This window comes from Anolis carolinensis, chromosome 1 (genome assembly GCF_035594765.1).
Source record: "Anolis carolinensis isolate JA03-04 chromosome 1, rAnoCar3.1.pri, whole genome shotgun sequence".
Taxonomy (NCBI): Eukaryota; Metazoa; Chordata; class Lepidosauria; order Squamata; family Dactyloidae; genus Anolis; species Anolis carolinensis.
In genome coordinates this window covers 85,961,399-85,976,153 of record NC_085841.1, presented here as the reverse complement: position 1 = coordinate 85,976,153, position 14,755 = coordinate 85,961,399, and the positions used below count along the sequence as shown (strand labels likewise).

At 40.1% G+C, this 14,755-nt stretch overlaps 1 protein-coding gene across 2 annotated transcripts in view; it reads right to left on the bottom strand.

Moving 5' to 3' along the window:
* sgk1 (serum/glucocorticoid regulated kinase 1) overlaps positions 1 to 9,500 on the bottom strand; it is a 95,288-nt gene extending 85,788 nt beyond the window's left edge. Inside the window, exon 1 of one of the 2 annotated variants that reach the window (XM_062978397.1) lies at positions 8,878 to 9,500. In XM_062978397.1, the coding sequence (XP_062834467.1) occupies positions 8,878 to 8,946 (69 nt within the window). In that variant the 5' untranslated portion in view covers positions 8,947 to 9,500. The remainder of the gene's footprint in view (positions 1 to 8,877) is intronic. The other variant, XM_003223292.4, reaches the window with a different exon arrangement.
* Positions 9,501 to 14,755: the final 5,255 nt, after the last annotated feature.

Genomic DNA, 14,755 nt, shown 5'->3' with positions numbered 1-14,755 from the left:
GCTCTACATGCCCATTTTTCATTTGTGAACTCTTGTAGGGTACGAAACTTCTGTGATGAAAATAATCTTTGAAAGTTCCTCTCCAGCTGGATATATATAAGGGTCTCTATTAAGAAGTTTTACCAAATGCACAGAAGATGGGGGGAAATAACTAGTGGAAGTGGTGGCATGGGGTTGTGTTCTCACACAACCCAAACAGACATCAAAGCCTGGTTCAGTTCAAGGCTTCTTTCCTACATTTTTTCAACTTAGGTTTATCATTAACAGAATGGAGGAAGCTGCCTTGCACTGTATCAGACCATTGTCCATTCTCCTCCTGTCCTGTGTTACAACTGCATAGATTTTTGAAGAATGCTTAAAAGTAAAAGCACTCTTAACCAAATTTCCACAATATTACAATAATTTTATAATTAGTGAACAAACAAACTTACTGCTTTGGGAAATACTGTTATACAGTAGAGTCTCACTTATCCAACGTTCTGGATTATCCAATGCATTTTTGTAGTCAATGTTTTCAATACATCGTGATATTTTAGTGCTAAATTCATAAATACAGTAATTACTACATAGCATTACTGTGTTTTGAACTACTTTTTCTGTCAAATTTGTTGTATAATGTGATGTTTTGGTGCTTAATTTGTCAAATCATAACCTAATTTGATGTTTAATAGACTTTTCCTTAATCCCTCCTTATTATCCAACATATTCACTTATCCAACGTTCTGCTGGCCCGTTTATGTTGGATAAGTGAGACTCTACTGTATATGGTAAACAGCACACAAATTGATCAAATGATCAAATGAATATGTGCCAGTAATAAGAAGCAGATTTCCCAAAATAAGAGGTGTCAGGTGTGTGTGTGTGTTTGTGTGTGTGTGTGTGTATTGTAAGACAAAATGCTTCTGGTAGACAGTGGTTCTCTTTTCAGTTCACAAATTCTTTAGCCCAGTTGCCTCTTTAGACAACCCAACAATTTCAGAGTATCAGACAACAAACCACTAGTAAACTAGGTGAAATGTACTTGTTTCTTGAATCTACTTCTTGGGTCTCTTTGGCTTCTTACATATAAAAGATTTAAAAATCTTGAGCTTAACTATTTTTATTTTTATCTTCTACCTGCTTCCCCACTTAAACTGATGTTTTATGTAAACCACCTTATTTACTTAAAAAAAAGAGAGCATAGAAATGAAATAATAACAAAAGTAATAAAAATACTTATGTAAAAATCCTGACATCATTTTGGTTTGACTGGTGAGTAGACTTATGCCTCGTCCTTCAATGGATGTAGATTAGGGGTTGGAACTTGTTCACCCATTGGATGATCTTGGATCCCAACTTCCATTAGTCCCAGACAGGCTAATGATGTGATGATTGATAGTCCATCAACATCTAGAGGGTCACAGTTTCCCCACTCCTTTAAGTGAGATTCAGACTAGAATGCTATAGATCATCCCATAAAAGGTAATCCATTGAATCAACTGTTCAATAGTAAATGAACAATCATAAAAACCACTTAAGGTAGTTGGGACTACAAGTAGGATTTGGGCCTTGAAGTCCATTTGTGGTCCTATTGTAAGAACTGTTTGACAGTGGAATAGGCAGCCTCAGAGTATGATGGCATCTTCTTTGCATATATGATAGATCCTCTTTCCAGGCTGCCTCCATAATTCCAGCTGTGAGATCCTACTCTTTTTGTTACTCAATCCCTTCCTGGATTGGGTATTTAGATCTCATGGTGACCCCATGTGAACAGGAGATGTGCTGTTCTGGAGGGTTTCTTGTAGAAATAGTGATCTGACTCTTTAACAGGCTTGATAGAAACAAGTGGGGAAGTGGAAGTTTTTTAAGATACAGAAAAGAACATGTTAAGATTATTTCTCTGTTCCACTAGGTGAGTTTTTTTTATATAATCCAAGAAGAAAGTCCTACTGTTGTGTCTTCTACAACGGGATGCATTCATTTTTAAATTCTTGTCTATAATTATGTACTGTATAGTAGTACAACTAGTGCTATCTTCGTTAATGGTTGCTTTTGCAATCCTGAGTGAGATTGTGAGATGTAATTTTAATCATTATGTACCTGTTTCTGCTGGGAAAATAAATAATCTTTCTCTGTCTCAACCTTTACATTTCCATCTTCAAGAAGAGGAGGAGGAAGAAGAGAGAGAGAGAGTGAAGGAAGGAAGGAGAGAATCTTTTTCATCAGTTCTGTAGCTGAGATGAGCCAGACTCAGTGTGAGGGCAACAATGCCACCAGCAAGTTTCAACAGAGAAATTAGAAAAGCAATCCAAATTGTGGCCTCCATTTAATAAACATTCTCAAGCATAAATCCAATTGTCAGTTACAAAGTAGCATACTTGTAGATATCAGTGATTCAATGGGTCTGTTCTAACTGGGTCAAAGAATTCAATTTGGATTATTATTGTTATACACCATCAAATCAGCTTCAATTTATGGCAATTGTATGAATGAGAGATGTGTAAGATCCGTGAACAGATCTGGTTCAGGTTCTGCAAGATCAGGGTTTTGCTTTCCTTGATTGAATCAATCCACCTAATACAGTGGCTTGATTCAGCAGCCAGATTTCTCAACGGAGCAGGGTATAGGGAGCATACAACCCCCTGCTGTGTCAACTCCACTAGCTGCCATTCTACTACTGAGCACAATTCAAAGTGTTGGCTTTAGCCTATAAAGCCCTAAATGGTTCCAGCTCAGCTTACCTATCCGAACATATCTTCCTTCATGAACCATCTTGGAGGCCCTGCTCTCAGTCCCATCTCTTTTGCAGGTGCTGTTGGTGGGGACGAGAGAGAGGGCCTTCTCAGTGGTGGCCCCTTTGCTGTGGAACTCCCTCCCTAGTGACACCAGATCAGCCCCTCCCTTCTGACCTTTAGGAAAAAATTGAAAACATGGATATGGGACCAAACTTTTGGATAATCTATCAGTGCAATATGTGAAGATGGAATGGTGCAATGATAATTGGAACAGCCTGGACTATGATATTGGATTTCGTGATTTTAATTGTCGAAATGTTTTTAGTGGTTGTTTTAATGTATATGTTTATTTGCTGGATATGTGTTGTATGGCATAGAATTGTGCCTTATGGGCACCGCTCTGAGTCCCCCTCAGGGTGAGAAGGACGGGATATAAATATGGAAAATAAATAAATAAATTCCCCCTACTTCCTCCCACTTTTCCAAGCAGTCTTATCCTTTCTAATGAGTCCTGATATTTCAAGATGTGGCCAAAGTATAATAGCCTCAGTTTGGTTCTTCAGAGTCAAATTTATGCTCGATTTGCAGTCCAGCATATCCATAGAGCTCTTCTCTTGCACTACATTTCAAATGTGTTGATATTAATCCTGCCAACCTTGTTCACTGTCGGTTTTCTATGCACAAAGGTTAGAAATATAACTGTATGACTGATCCAGACTTTAGTGTTCAATGATGTATCCTTACACTTGAGGATGTAACTTAGATTTGGGCCATGTTGTGAAGTACTTTTTGGAAGGAGTCAGAGTTCAAAAGGTATTATAAATATTGTTCTGCACTCCAGTCTGTTAGAGAATGCCAATACAATAATACTGTGATATTATTTAAACACAGAGCTATAGTCTGTTGCTTACAAAAATGCAAACTCCCTTAGGTTTTTTCTGCCTTGTAATGATTCAGACCATTAGTCCACCTAGCCTAGTATTGTCGAAACTGAGAAGAGTGGCTCTCCAGCATGTCAGGTAATATTTGTGACTCTAATGGCAAGAAACCAATAGTAACTTGGTAAATCACCACTCGGGTAAATTCTATTTATGCAAGTTAGAAGAAGTCATTTATACAAGGATATCGAAACTGAATGTGTAGTATTATAGTCGGAACAATCAGTATTGCAATATATTTATCCTTGGCTAGTCTTTAATAACATTTGCAACTCTGAGCAGTAAGAACTTCACACTTACAGAACACCTTTTCCAGGGGCACTTTGCTGAAATGAAAATATCAAAGAGAAAATTGTTTTTAAAGTCACTAGGCATTGAATATCACCCTAAAAGAAGATGTGCAAAAAAGACTGGAATTTAAGTAAATTTCATCTATACGGCGAGGCATCGTATTCATACTATCATGCATCAACAGATAGCATGAAATCAGTCTCTTTCTCTCTTTCCCTTTTTCAGTCCCTCCTCCTCTTGACCCCCTTCCACATTCACACATAAAGATCTAAAGAACTTCCAGTAACTGTCAGTAATATTTATCTCTAATGTTTTCATCAAATATCTGTAAACTACCCTGGGACATGATATGCAGATGATACCACTTTGATGGTTGAAAGCAAGGAGGAGTTGAGGAGCCTTATAACCAAGGTGAAAGAAGAAAGTGCAAAAGTTGGATTGCAGGTAAACGTCAAAAAACCTAAGATTATGGCAACCAGATTGATTGATAACTGGCAAATAGAGGGAGAAAACATGGAGGCAGTGACAGACTTTATTTCTAGGCACAAAGATTACTGCAGACGCAGACTGTAGCCAGGAAATCAGAAGATGTTTACTTCTGGAGAGCAATGGCCAATCTCAATGAAATAGTGAAGAGCAGAAACATCACACTGGCAACGAAGGTCTGCATAGTTAAAGCAATGGTATTCCCTGTAGTAACCTATGGATGCAAGAGCTGGACCATAAGGAAGGCTGAGTGAAGGAAGGTAGACGCTTTTGAACTGGAGTGTTGGAGGAAAATTCTGAGAGAGCCTTGGACCGCAAGAAGATCAAATCAGTCCATACACCAGGAAATAATACCTGATTGCTCACTGGCTGACATGGAGCTCTAGTGTGGGCTAGTCCCTGAGGTCACAAAGAGTTGGAAGCGACTGAACAAATAAACAACAAAACTCTAGGACACATGGTATGTGGAGTGAAGTCCCTATTGCTATGTGTTGGAAATGTTACAGTGATGTAATAGAGATTAATGATCATAAATGGTTTGAATTATGTGGCACAACAAACTGGTGGTTCTGTGGACCAATAGTTCTCCATGAGAGACAATTCACTCTTTTAAAAAAAACGCACAGGAAAAGTGTTCTTCTGGGAATCTGGTGATGTTGGGGGTCACAGAAACAGCATTTGGGGTTTCATGTGGCCCTTGGGGGAAACTTCCAATCTCTGCTCCATAGTCCTTTCACACTACACTATTATAATTTTATGCCTCCATTTTAACTGCCATGGCTGCATCCTATAGAATCCTGGTATTTTTATGGTGAGGCAGGAGAATGTTTTGGTTAATATCCCTCCCTAAATGACAATTTTTTTTAGTAGTAGTGGGCAGATGATAGCTGGAGGAAAGCATTTGGGTTAATCATTTCATATCATAATCTTGATTTGAAAAAACCTTATACCTCTTCCCAGACACCTTGGTCCAAATGGAAAACCTTACTGGATCCAACTTATCAACAGTCCCTTAAAATATGAAAATTCCAATTGGACTCTAGATTTTTCCCTTTGTTGTATGTAGGTTGGAAATGTTACATGTTTTGACATGCTAACTGGAAGTTTTCAAGAGCGGTTGCCTCTAAACTCAAGTTTTTCTAGCTTCTGGTCTTATCCATCATGACAAATTCATGCATAATCTTAGGCAGAGGAGGCAAAATCAGAAGGGGATGATTTCCTTTCTCTGTATTTTGGCAAGGAAAGCAGCGATGCATTTTTCTTAGAGGCTGTCTTAATGGAATAACATTCTCCATAACCTTTCTATGTACTAGCATTGTTATACAGCATGACCCCCCCATATCCATAGGGAGTATGTTCCCGGAATGTGCATGAATATACAAAAACATGGGTAATAGTGAATGAATGAATTTTATTATTATGGTCACAGACCAGGAGTTTGAAACATTAAAATCAGAGGTTTTTTAAAAACATTATAACCAAGAGTTGAAAACAATAAAAGCAGAAAGTCCAGGATATGCAACCATGCTAAATGGTTAATAGTGAACCTGACTGAAATGAAGGAATTCTGTCCCAAGAATACCATAGCATTATGTTGGGGGACATAGAAAATGACTAACAGAAATTTTTAAGACATTGATATATAGAATCTGCGAGCAATGCCCCCATGAATATGAGGGAGGAAGGATTCATCCTGTACTGCAAAAGTGGATGAGAAAAAAAAGTTAAAATCATAGTACAACTGCAATTTTATTTTGGAGACAGTTGCTAGCCAGGGGGAGAGAGTCTAGTGCTGTGTAATGACAAAGACCCACTTCTAGATACATTTAAAGTGAAATTGCCCCAAAGTGGTGCATTTTAAAATAATTTTTTGCCATTTTACGCTATGTAATTGATACAGAAATACCACCCACACAAGATAGTTACCTCTCCTTTCGTGTTACACTTTTTTCAGATCATACAAAGTAAATAAGCCCATCTCACAATTGTTAATAGCAATAGTTGCAGGACATACGAAATATCAGGGCCTCTGTGATATCCAATCTATAGTTTTGGATCACAGGAAGACCTCAGGGAATAGAAAAGTATAAACTAAAGCCTATGATTCAGTAGAAGGTAAAGCATTCATACATGCAAGTAATATAATCCACTGTCTGTTTTAAGCTCTTACAAAGATTTGCAATAAAATTATATGAATATTTAAACATAAATTATTATTGATTTTGATGGACTATACAGTATAACATGTCCACTCAAACATAAGCCCTATTGAGTTCAGCAATTGTAGTATTTGTCTTAATGAGAGCTGCAGTCTTACAACCTCATCAAACAGGCTAATTTGCCTGTTGTACACTAGTTCCTTTCCCCTTCTGCCCCAGCCAGAGCTCATTATGTGATGTACATCTACTTCCAGCAGGGCTTTGTGGCAAAAGGGAAGAGGAAGCGATGGAGGTTTCCCATGTTGCATTTGCAACAATGGGGGGGGGGGGGGAGCCAGGTGGTGGATGCTTCCTCCCGTAGGATGGGGCCAAAAGTAAGTTGGGTGATGCAGGGTTCTGCATACCATCCCAGGATCCCACAGATTCACCACAATGCATGGTGAATCCCAACATTAATGTGATCAGGTCCTAAGACTTAACCAGGAGTAAACATTGAACTCTGTGGGCTTACTTCTGAGCAGACATACAGAAGATGGCATTGAAAATAGGCTTTGGATTGCAACCTTAATATATGACAGACTATGAGAAGGGGAGAAAAAAGTACTCACCCCCATCCTTTGTGGATGGGAAACTGTCAGTGATCATATTTAATAGCAATCATGCAATCCTAATTCATATGCACCACAGGATACATATAACTGACTGCTGCTGTGTTCAATGAAGTATCACTCTTCTCCATATAGGGCAGATAGAAGGTGAATGGGATTGGATGAATGAATGAATGACTGTTCAGTTTTTACTGTTATTGCTTAAATGGAATCTCTAGTCCTTATCATTCAGAAAATTTGAGTAGCAAATGACTAGGTGGAAGCTGCTCTACCTGCCTTGGATGAAAACATCTGGCTCTCACACTTGTTTTAAGTCACTATTGCTATTCCAACGGGGAACAATGTTGATCACACATTAGTAACTTTAATTGGAACATCCCAACCTAAAATAGGAAAATCTGATAAAGTTCCAATAAAGAACTGAAATAAAGTTCCAATAGGCACAGATACACTGGTAACAGTCAAAAAGGTAGAGTTGGCAAACCTTCCTTTGGACACCCTTCCTTCTCATCAACAATTAACAGCAATCACTCTGACACACCATATTGGGGCAAACAAGCTGAGAAGAGACCAAGGATTTTTAGTGATTCTCAAGATTCTGTCATTGTCTTGCAAAGCAAAGGTCTATCTCTCTGGTTCTTCTTTTCTGCCTCAACAGCTGGGATTGCTATTGGATGGAAACTGTGGTTACTGGGTAGATTATAGGCTGTGCTATAGTTTTGCTGAACCTGCAAATAGCTTAGCACAATGAAATGAATGGAGGTGATATAATGCAGCACTTTCGTAGGTATGAATGAATGGAGTAAAGAACTGACCAGACAATAAGGCAGGCAAAAGAGTATGATTCATAGAATAAGAGAGGTTATAATCACTCTGGAGAATGATGAGCTTGTAAGTGGTCACTTATCACGATTACATCAATATTCTGCATAATATTACTTTGCACAGACCTTTTAAAAATATTTGCCCATTTTATCTCATTTGCCTGAGGAGTCAAGTTCTGATTTTACAGAGAGAAGAACTGAAGTAGGTCATTGAGCATTCCCATTGTTCTGACAGGAAATGAAGATGAAGGAGAGAAAATGGGCAGGCTAGCCAAACAGAGTTACTGGCTAAGTGAAGAACACCAGGATATCTGGATTGGACCAGTGGTCTATCAAACTTGGAAATCTGTTTTGGAAACAGATGCCTCTAGAAGGTGCTCAAGCAGGGCACAATGGCAGAAATTGTCATTTATACCCATTGAATTTGGCATTCTGAGATACACTGCCACTAGGTATGGGAGCTTCATTTAGGTATAATGGAAAACATAAGATGCTGAAAACATAATTGACCCCCCTCCAAACTCTGCATATTTCATGACAATTGTCCACACCTCTTTTCCAGACTCCTGTCTCCAGACAGTCTGACAACTAAATCAAGCACTGTGCTATAACATTAAATGGTATAAATGCATTCCTCACCAAACAAAGATTACGTAATGTGGTACACCCCTCAACTCACTTTCCCTTGAAATCAATCCAGTTGCAATGTCCTTTTGCACACTCTCAAAACAATTACACTATTTTATGCTACTCACGCTGATCGTCAATTCTTGAACATATACACACCTTTTCTAGACATGCAATAGATATAAATAATTATAACAATAATCAATGGTATGAGCTCAAGAGAGCCTTACCCTCTTCTTAAAAAACTGGAAAGCAGAACACTTCTTTACTGGGAATCCATTCATGTCTTTGTTGACCATCTTCCTCGAGGGAGGTGCCAATAGTGATAAATCCAGGGCAAAGCTTATTTAGTTGGTAGTACACCTGCTTTCCTTAGTGTCCCTTCTGGAAACGATTAATGAAGGAAGAGAAGGAGAGGTGTACGCGAGAAGCCACTTTGCCCTCTTTCACACCCTCATTCTGCTGCACCGACTACTGCAGCTGTAGCAGGAGAAGCTGTTGCTGGCTGCTGTCTCTCTCTCTCTCTGTTTCAGTGATATTTAAAAAACATTCCTTACACACATCAACGGAGCAGCTATAAAAACCCAGAGACAGTTGGGAAATCTCTGTTTAGAGGGGTGGGAGAATGGGGGTGAGACAGATCTTGCTCAGCTGTAGGCTGTCATCTTTCCTGATAGCTCAGCCTCTGCTTCTGCTTCTGCAGCTGCTTTTACTGCTCTGTGGATTCTCTTTGCTCTTCTTCAGGTGATGGAGTGATTCATTGGTGTTTGCGATGAGAGATGGTTTGGCTCTGCAAGTAACACAAGGAGATGCAGTTCAACAGCAGCAGGAGCAGCAACACACACGCAGAGAGAGAGAGAGAGAAAGAGAGAGATGCATAAAAAAAACCCAGCCAAGCAGAAATAAGTGCAAGGATGAAGGGAAAGCTCAGGGCACAGAAGGAGCGCATGGCAATATGTTTCCCAAGGGGAAATAATACTGGCAAGTCTTGCATTACAACAGAGCCACCTCAGTTTAGACAAAAGAGAGAAAATGAAAGAGGATGGAGGGTGGCGCAAAGTGAGTGCATAAGAATAAGCTATTCATAAATACCGTACTCTTTATGAGTCTACTCTGTGATTGTCATGGGGCAAAAAATTAATCTGTAAATATAACATCATTTTTTTTTTCAAAGGAGAGGTGAATTTTTTGTCACAAAATGAAATGCTACATGTGTGTATATGTGATTGATGTGGTACTCACATCACTTGGAGTAACAATCCTGTCATTAACTGTGGGGTTGGCCCTTTAATTTCCTCCTTTTATGCCTTCTATTCAGGAAGGAACTGCTCTTAAAGTCCTTTTGCACTACATAAGTATAATGCTGTTATTCCACTTTAACTACCACGGTTCTTTCCTATAAGATTGTATCATTTGCAGTTTGGTGAAACACAACCTGCCAATCCCAGGATTCCCTAGGATGGCACCATGAAAGTTAAGGAGGAAGAATAGTGCTATAATTGTCTGTTGTGAAAGGGCATTTAGATTTTCTTTTCTTAAATAGCCAGCAGAATCCAGGGAGAATCACCTCATCCTGATGAAAGTGATTTGACCATATAATTTGTTGGAACAAGCCATCTGCTGAAAAGATACTATGGACTCAGCTACTGGTCTCGATGCTGAGCTAGGGTGGATACTAACACTGCAAGATCTATCATTGGAATAGCAGAATTGTCTGCTACTGGACTGTGGGCCCTAGTCCTGGTAGAAACAGGACTTTGAAAAGTAGACAGCAGATTGGGAAGTTTACAGACAGCACCAAATTGGGAGGGATAGCTAATACTCCAAAAGACAGAAGCAAAATTCAAAAAGATCTTAACAGATTCGTGAGATGGGCAAAAATGAACAAAATGAAGTTCAACAGGGACAACTGCAAGATGCTCCACTTAGGCCAAAAAAATGAAATGCAAAGATACAGAATGGGGAATGCCTGGCTCAACAACAGTACATGTGAAAAAGATCTTGGAGTCCTCGTGAACAAGTTAAACATGAACCACCAATGTGATGCGGCGGCTAAAAAAGCCAATGAGAATTTGGCCTGCATGAATAGGGGTATAGCGTCTAGATCCAGGGAAGTCATGCTACCCCTCTATTCTGCCTGGGTCAGACCACACCTGGAATACTGTGTCCAATCTTGGGCACCACAGTTGAAGGGAGATGTTGAATGTGCCTAGAGGAGGGCAACTAAAATGATCAAGGGTCTGGAGAACAAGCCCTATGAGGAGAGCTTAAAGAGCTGGCTATGCTTAGCCTGCAGACAAGAAGGCTGAGAGGAGACATGATGAGGGCCATGTATAAATATGTGAGGGGAAGTCATAGAGTGGAGGGAGCAAGCTTGTTTTCTGCTGCCCTGGAGACTAGGATGCAGAACAATGATCTCAAACTACAGGAACAGAGATTCCACCTAAACATTAGGAAGAACTTCCTAACAGTGAGAGTGTGGTGGAGGCTCCTTCTTTGGAGGCTTTTAAGCAGAGACTGGGTTTGCCATTTGTCGGGGGTGCTTTGAATGTGATTTTCCTGCTTCTCGACAGGGGGTTGGACTGGATGGCCCATGAGGTCTCTTCCAACTCTATGATTCAATGGTTGTGGGTTGTGAATATCCCCCCACCCCATGCATCTATTACTCGAAGTATCACTCACCCCCAGAATTGCACAAACCCTGAGTTTTGTTACAAATATTCCTATTTAATGAAGCCATGCCCTGTGGACTTTGACCAGGTAAAGCAAGCCACCTATTGACAGGAAGGATGGTGGTGACAACTGATTCTCTCAGTGAAAACATTTATAACAGGTTAGTTCTGGAACATTCCTGCTATGTGCAGGCAAGATTCCATATTTGTGATGCACAAACAAGAATGTGTCTCACACACAAGCAACTTCATCAGACGGGCTGACTTGCCCATCTTACGCCACTTGCTCTCCACTTTCGACACTGAACCTGGAAGCTAAGGAGAGTCAGCCCTGGCTAGCACTTGAATGAGAGACCACCAACAAATTCCAAGTGCTGTATGCTATATTTCAGAGGAAGGAATTGACAAAACCACCTCTGAGGATCCCTTGTTAAGAAAGCCCTATGAAAAATTCACCACAAGTTGACAAGTGACTTGAAGATACACATACACACATAATTTCTGCATAGCCCTGATGTCTTCAGCATCAGGGCCTAGTCCCAGAATATATTTAATTTGGATAAAGAAATTAAAAATGTCTCATCAGGTATAAATCATTTTCCTTCCTCATCATGAAACCACACAGTCTGGGGCCGTTTCAGAGAATTTTGCAAATGCATTTTGCAAATGCATCTTCATTTGAAGGATAAAGATACTTGTGTCTGGGGCATTTCCCCATCTTACAGAATGTGATTTTTTAGAAGCTAGCAACACACTGCAATTTGTCTGCAATACACTTCTGCAAGTATCATGAATAGTTATTGAGTAAAGTCGGAAACATCATCAGAAATGACCAGCAATTGATTTCTAACCTGTGTTGCAAACCTAATTGGTTCTGGGCAAAGACTGGGAGTAGAATCACATTGTCAGTTCAACTCAACACCCACTGCTTCACGGCAAACTTTTATACTTTAGCTAGACATACTGCTGAGGCAGACTATGCCTTGAAACAAATATGTTTCAGCCTCTGTGCAGCTTTAACAAATTAATGAAATCTGATGTGAGCCAAATTCTGAACCAGATTTCACAGACAAGGGACAGGATCATCTTGGAGATATATCAAATCACATTTTTGGTGTTGAGCAAAAGCAAGAAATTATCTAGTAGACATTTGCAGGTCTAACCTTTGCACATTATTCACGAATTTCATTACCATGTTCTCTCTGGGAATCTCTAGGTTCTCCAGCATGACTCTATGGTCAACTTCCGTCAGAAGAGTCAAGTGGAATTCAGATATCATATTAGGCACAGCTTTAGTGTGCCTAATATGATATGGAAATAACATGAAGGGCAAGTGAATTGACCTATTTACTAAGTCTAACCTAGCAAACAATTCCACCTGGATTACTAGCATGCTAAGATGTTTACAAGCTTGTCTGCTCACATGTCCTGGATGACAAATGCATAGATTTCTTGGAAGTTGCTTTCTTCCTCTTTGCACACTCTTCCTTGTTTGTTCACCTGCATGCAAGTGTTTTGACAGGTGACTAGATTAAGGGTTATCATGAAGTTTCACTTCCACCTTTGTGAGAAAATGAGCACCTCAATAAAAAAGTACCATTTTATTCTTGAGCATATCCTCTTTGTATTTTGGATTCTTTGTGTGTTGTTACTCTGGCCTTTCATATGGAGTGCAGCCTTTTTCATTTCATTTTGTAGGAGGGAAGGAAACAACTGGTTCCCTCTTGGGAGGGGAGAAATGGAATGGACCTTTATTTTCCTTCCCCATTTAAACTCGTATCATCAACTTCTTCTTCACCTGAATTGCATTCCTCCACATCTGTAAGTACCTGCAGCAGCGGCCCTTCGTGGAGCCTGAAAGTTGATTCAGTGAAGTGTCAGATGGAGCACAAGGGCTTGAAAAAGGCTGCCTGAACTAGCTATCTGTCTGTCTGTCTATCTATCTATCCATCTATCTATCGAGTGCAATGCACCATCAAATGTAATGCACACCTCAATCCTGATGATGCACATTACAAAAAATGGTTTCATCCTCAAATGTAATACAGCACAGGCATAGCACATCAGGGAGACTGACAGCATGAATTTGGAAAGCCAAGCTATTCTGTCAGGTTGAGGCTGGTGAAAATGCCAGCCTAGCATGATTCCCAACTGCTCTCATTCACGAACGCTTTCAATACTAAGGGGGAAATTTTGAAGGCCTCATGAATGAGGCCAGTTGGGAACTGCATGGGAGTGAAGCTGGGGGGTGGGCAGAGGCCTTGAGGGCTGCCTGAAAGACAGGATCAACGGCTAAGTGGCAGGAACAACTAGGTCACCAGCCATGGAGCTCTAAGGCCACTGCCACCACTGGAGCAGCCTTTTAGCCCCCCTCCCCATGCTTCCCTGTCCAACCTCTGGGGCTCCAGGTTTGTCAAAGCCTTTTCACACAGGTAGCTTTATGTGTGTGATTCTAACGTGCCATCAAATCAAATGTGCACCTCAATTATGGCAATGTAATTTAGCCAAAACAGGTGAGCATTGGACTCAAGTATATATGGTGCATATGCACACAAAAAGCCGCACTTATGCAGACCTATGTCATGAACAGGAAAGCAGCTATTATTCCTATCCTTTTACCTTGTAACCAGGGCTGTAGCCAAGGGAGGGGTTAGGGGTTCAACCCCTCCCCCCGAAATTGTTCAGGATTTTTTTTTAAAAAAAAACTGGTTTACTCATGAATTTTAATTGATTAACCAAATCCTCATGAGTGTCCACTGAAGTTTATCTGTCTTGAGTGTCCACTGAAGTTTATTGATGGAGCCTGATTTCTAAATTATTTTGCATTATGGAACTACTATTCATGATTCGCTCACAAAAGGTTTCCACCTCCCCCCACCCAATAATTTTTTTCTGGCTATGGCCCTGCTTGTAACCTACTCACGACTACATTACAGATGCCATTCCCATGCCATTAACATCTTTGAAATTGAATTTGGGCTTTACAAGGCTTCCTATATAGTATCAATGGGCAAAGGTGAAAGGGAACAGAGATCTCTGAGAATGTTGAGCCCTTCTACATAAGCCAAAACATTTTCTGATAAGTCAGGTCACCATAGAAGATACCCACATTGTCTTAATATTTCATCTTTTCCGCCTTCCTTTTCTTTCAGGGCACAGCCACCTTTTGATATGTTTTGGGATAGCTCTTGAAGATAGCTAAATATTTTCTGTCTTGGAAATTGTGTAGAAGAGGGCAGTAGTGTCAGTTTTTCTGGTGACATATGCAGAGAAGTTAAAAACAAAAGACTTTGGTGGTGGCTGGAGAAATAGCTTTGGTTTTCAAGCTGCCAGTGAACCACTTGCGCATTTAGGTGTGTTCTTCATAACTGCTTATGTACAAGTAAATTGTTACAAAGAGGTCCAGCACACACTTCTCCATTCGCTTTCAAGGGTG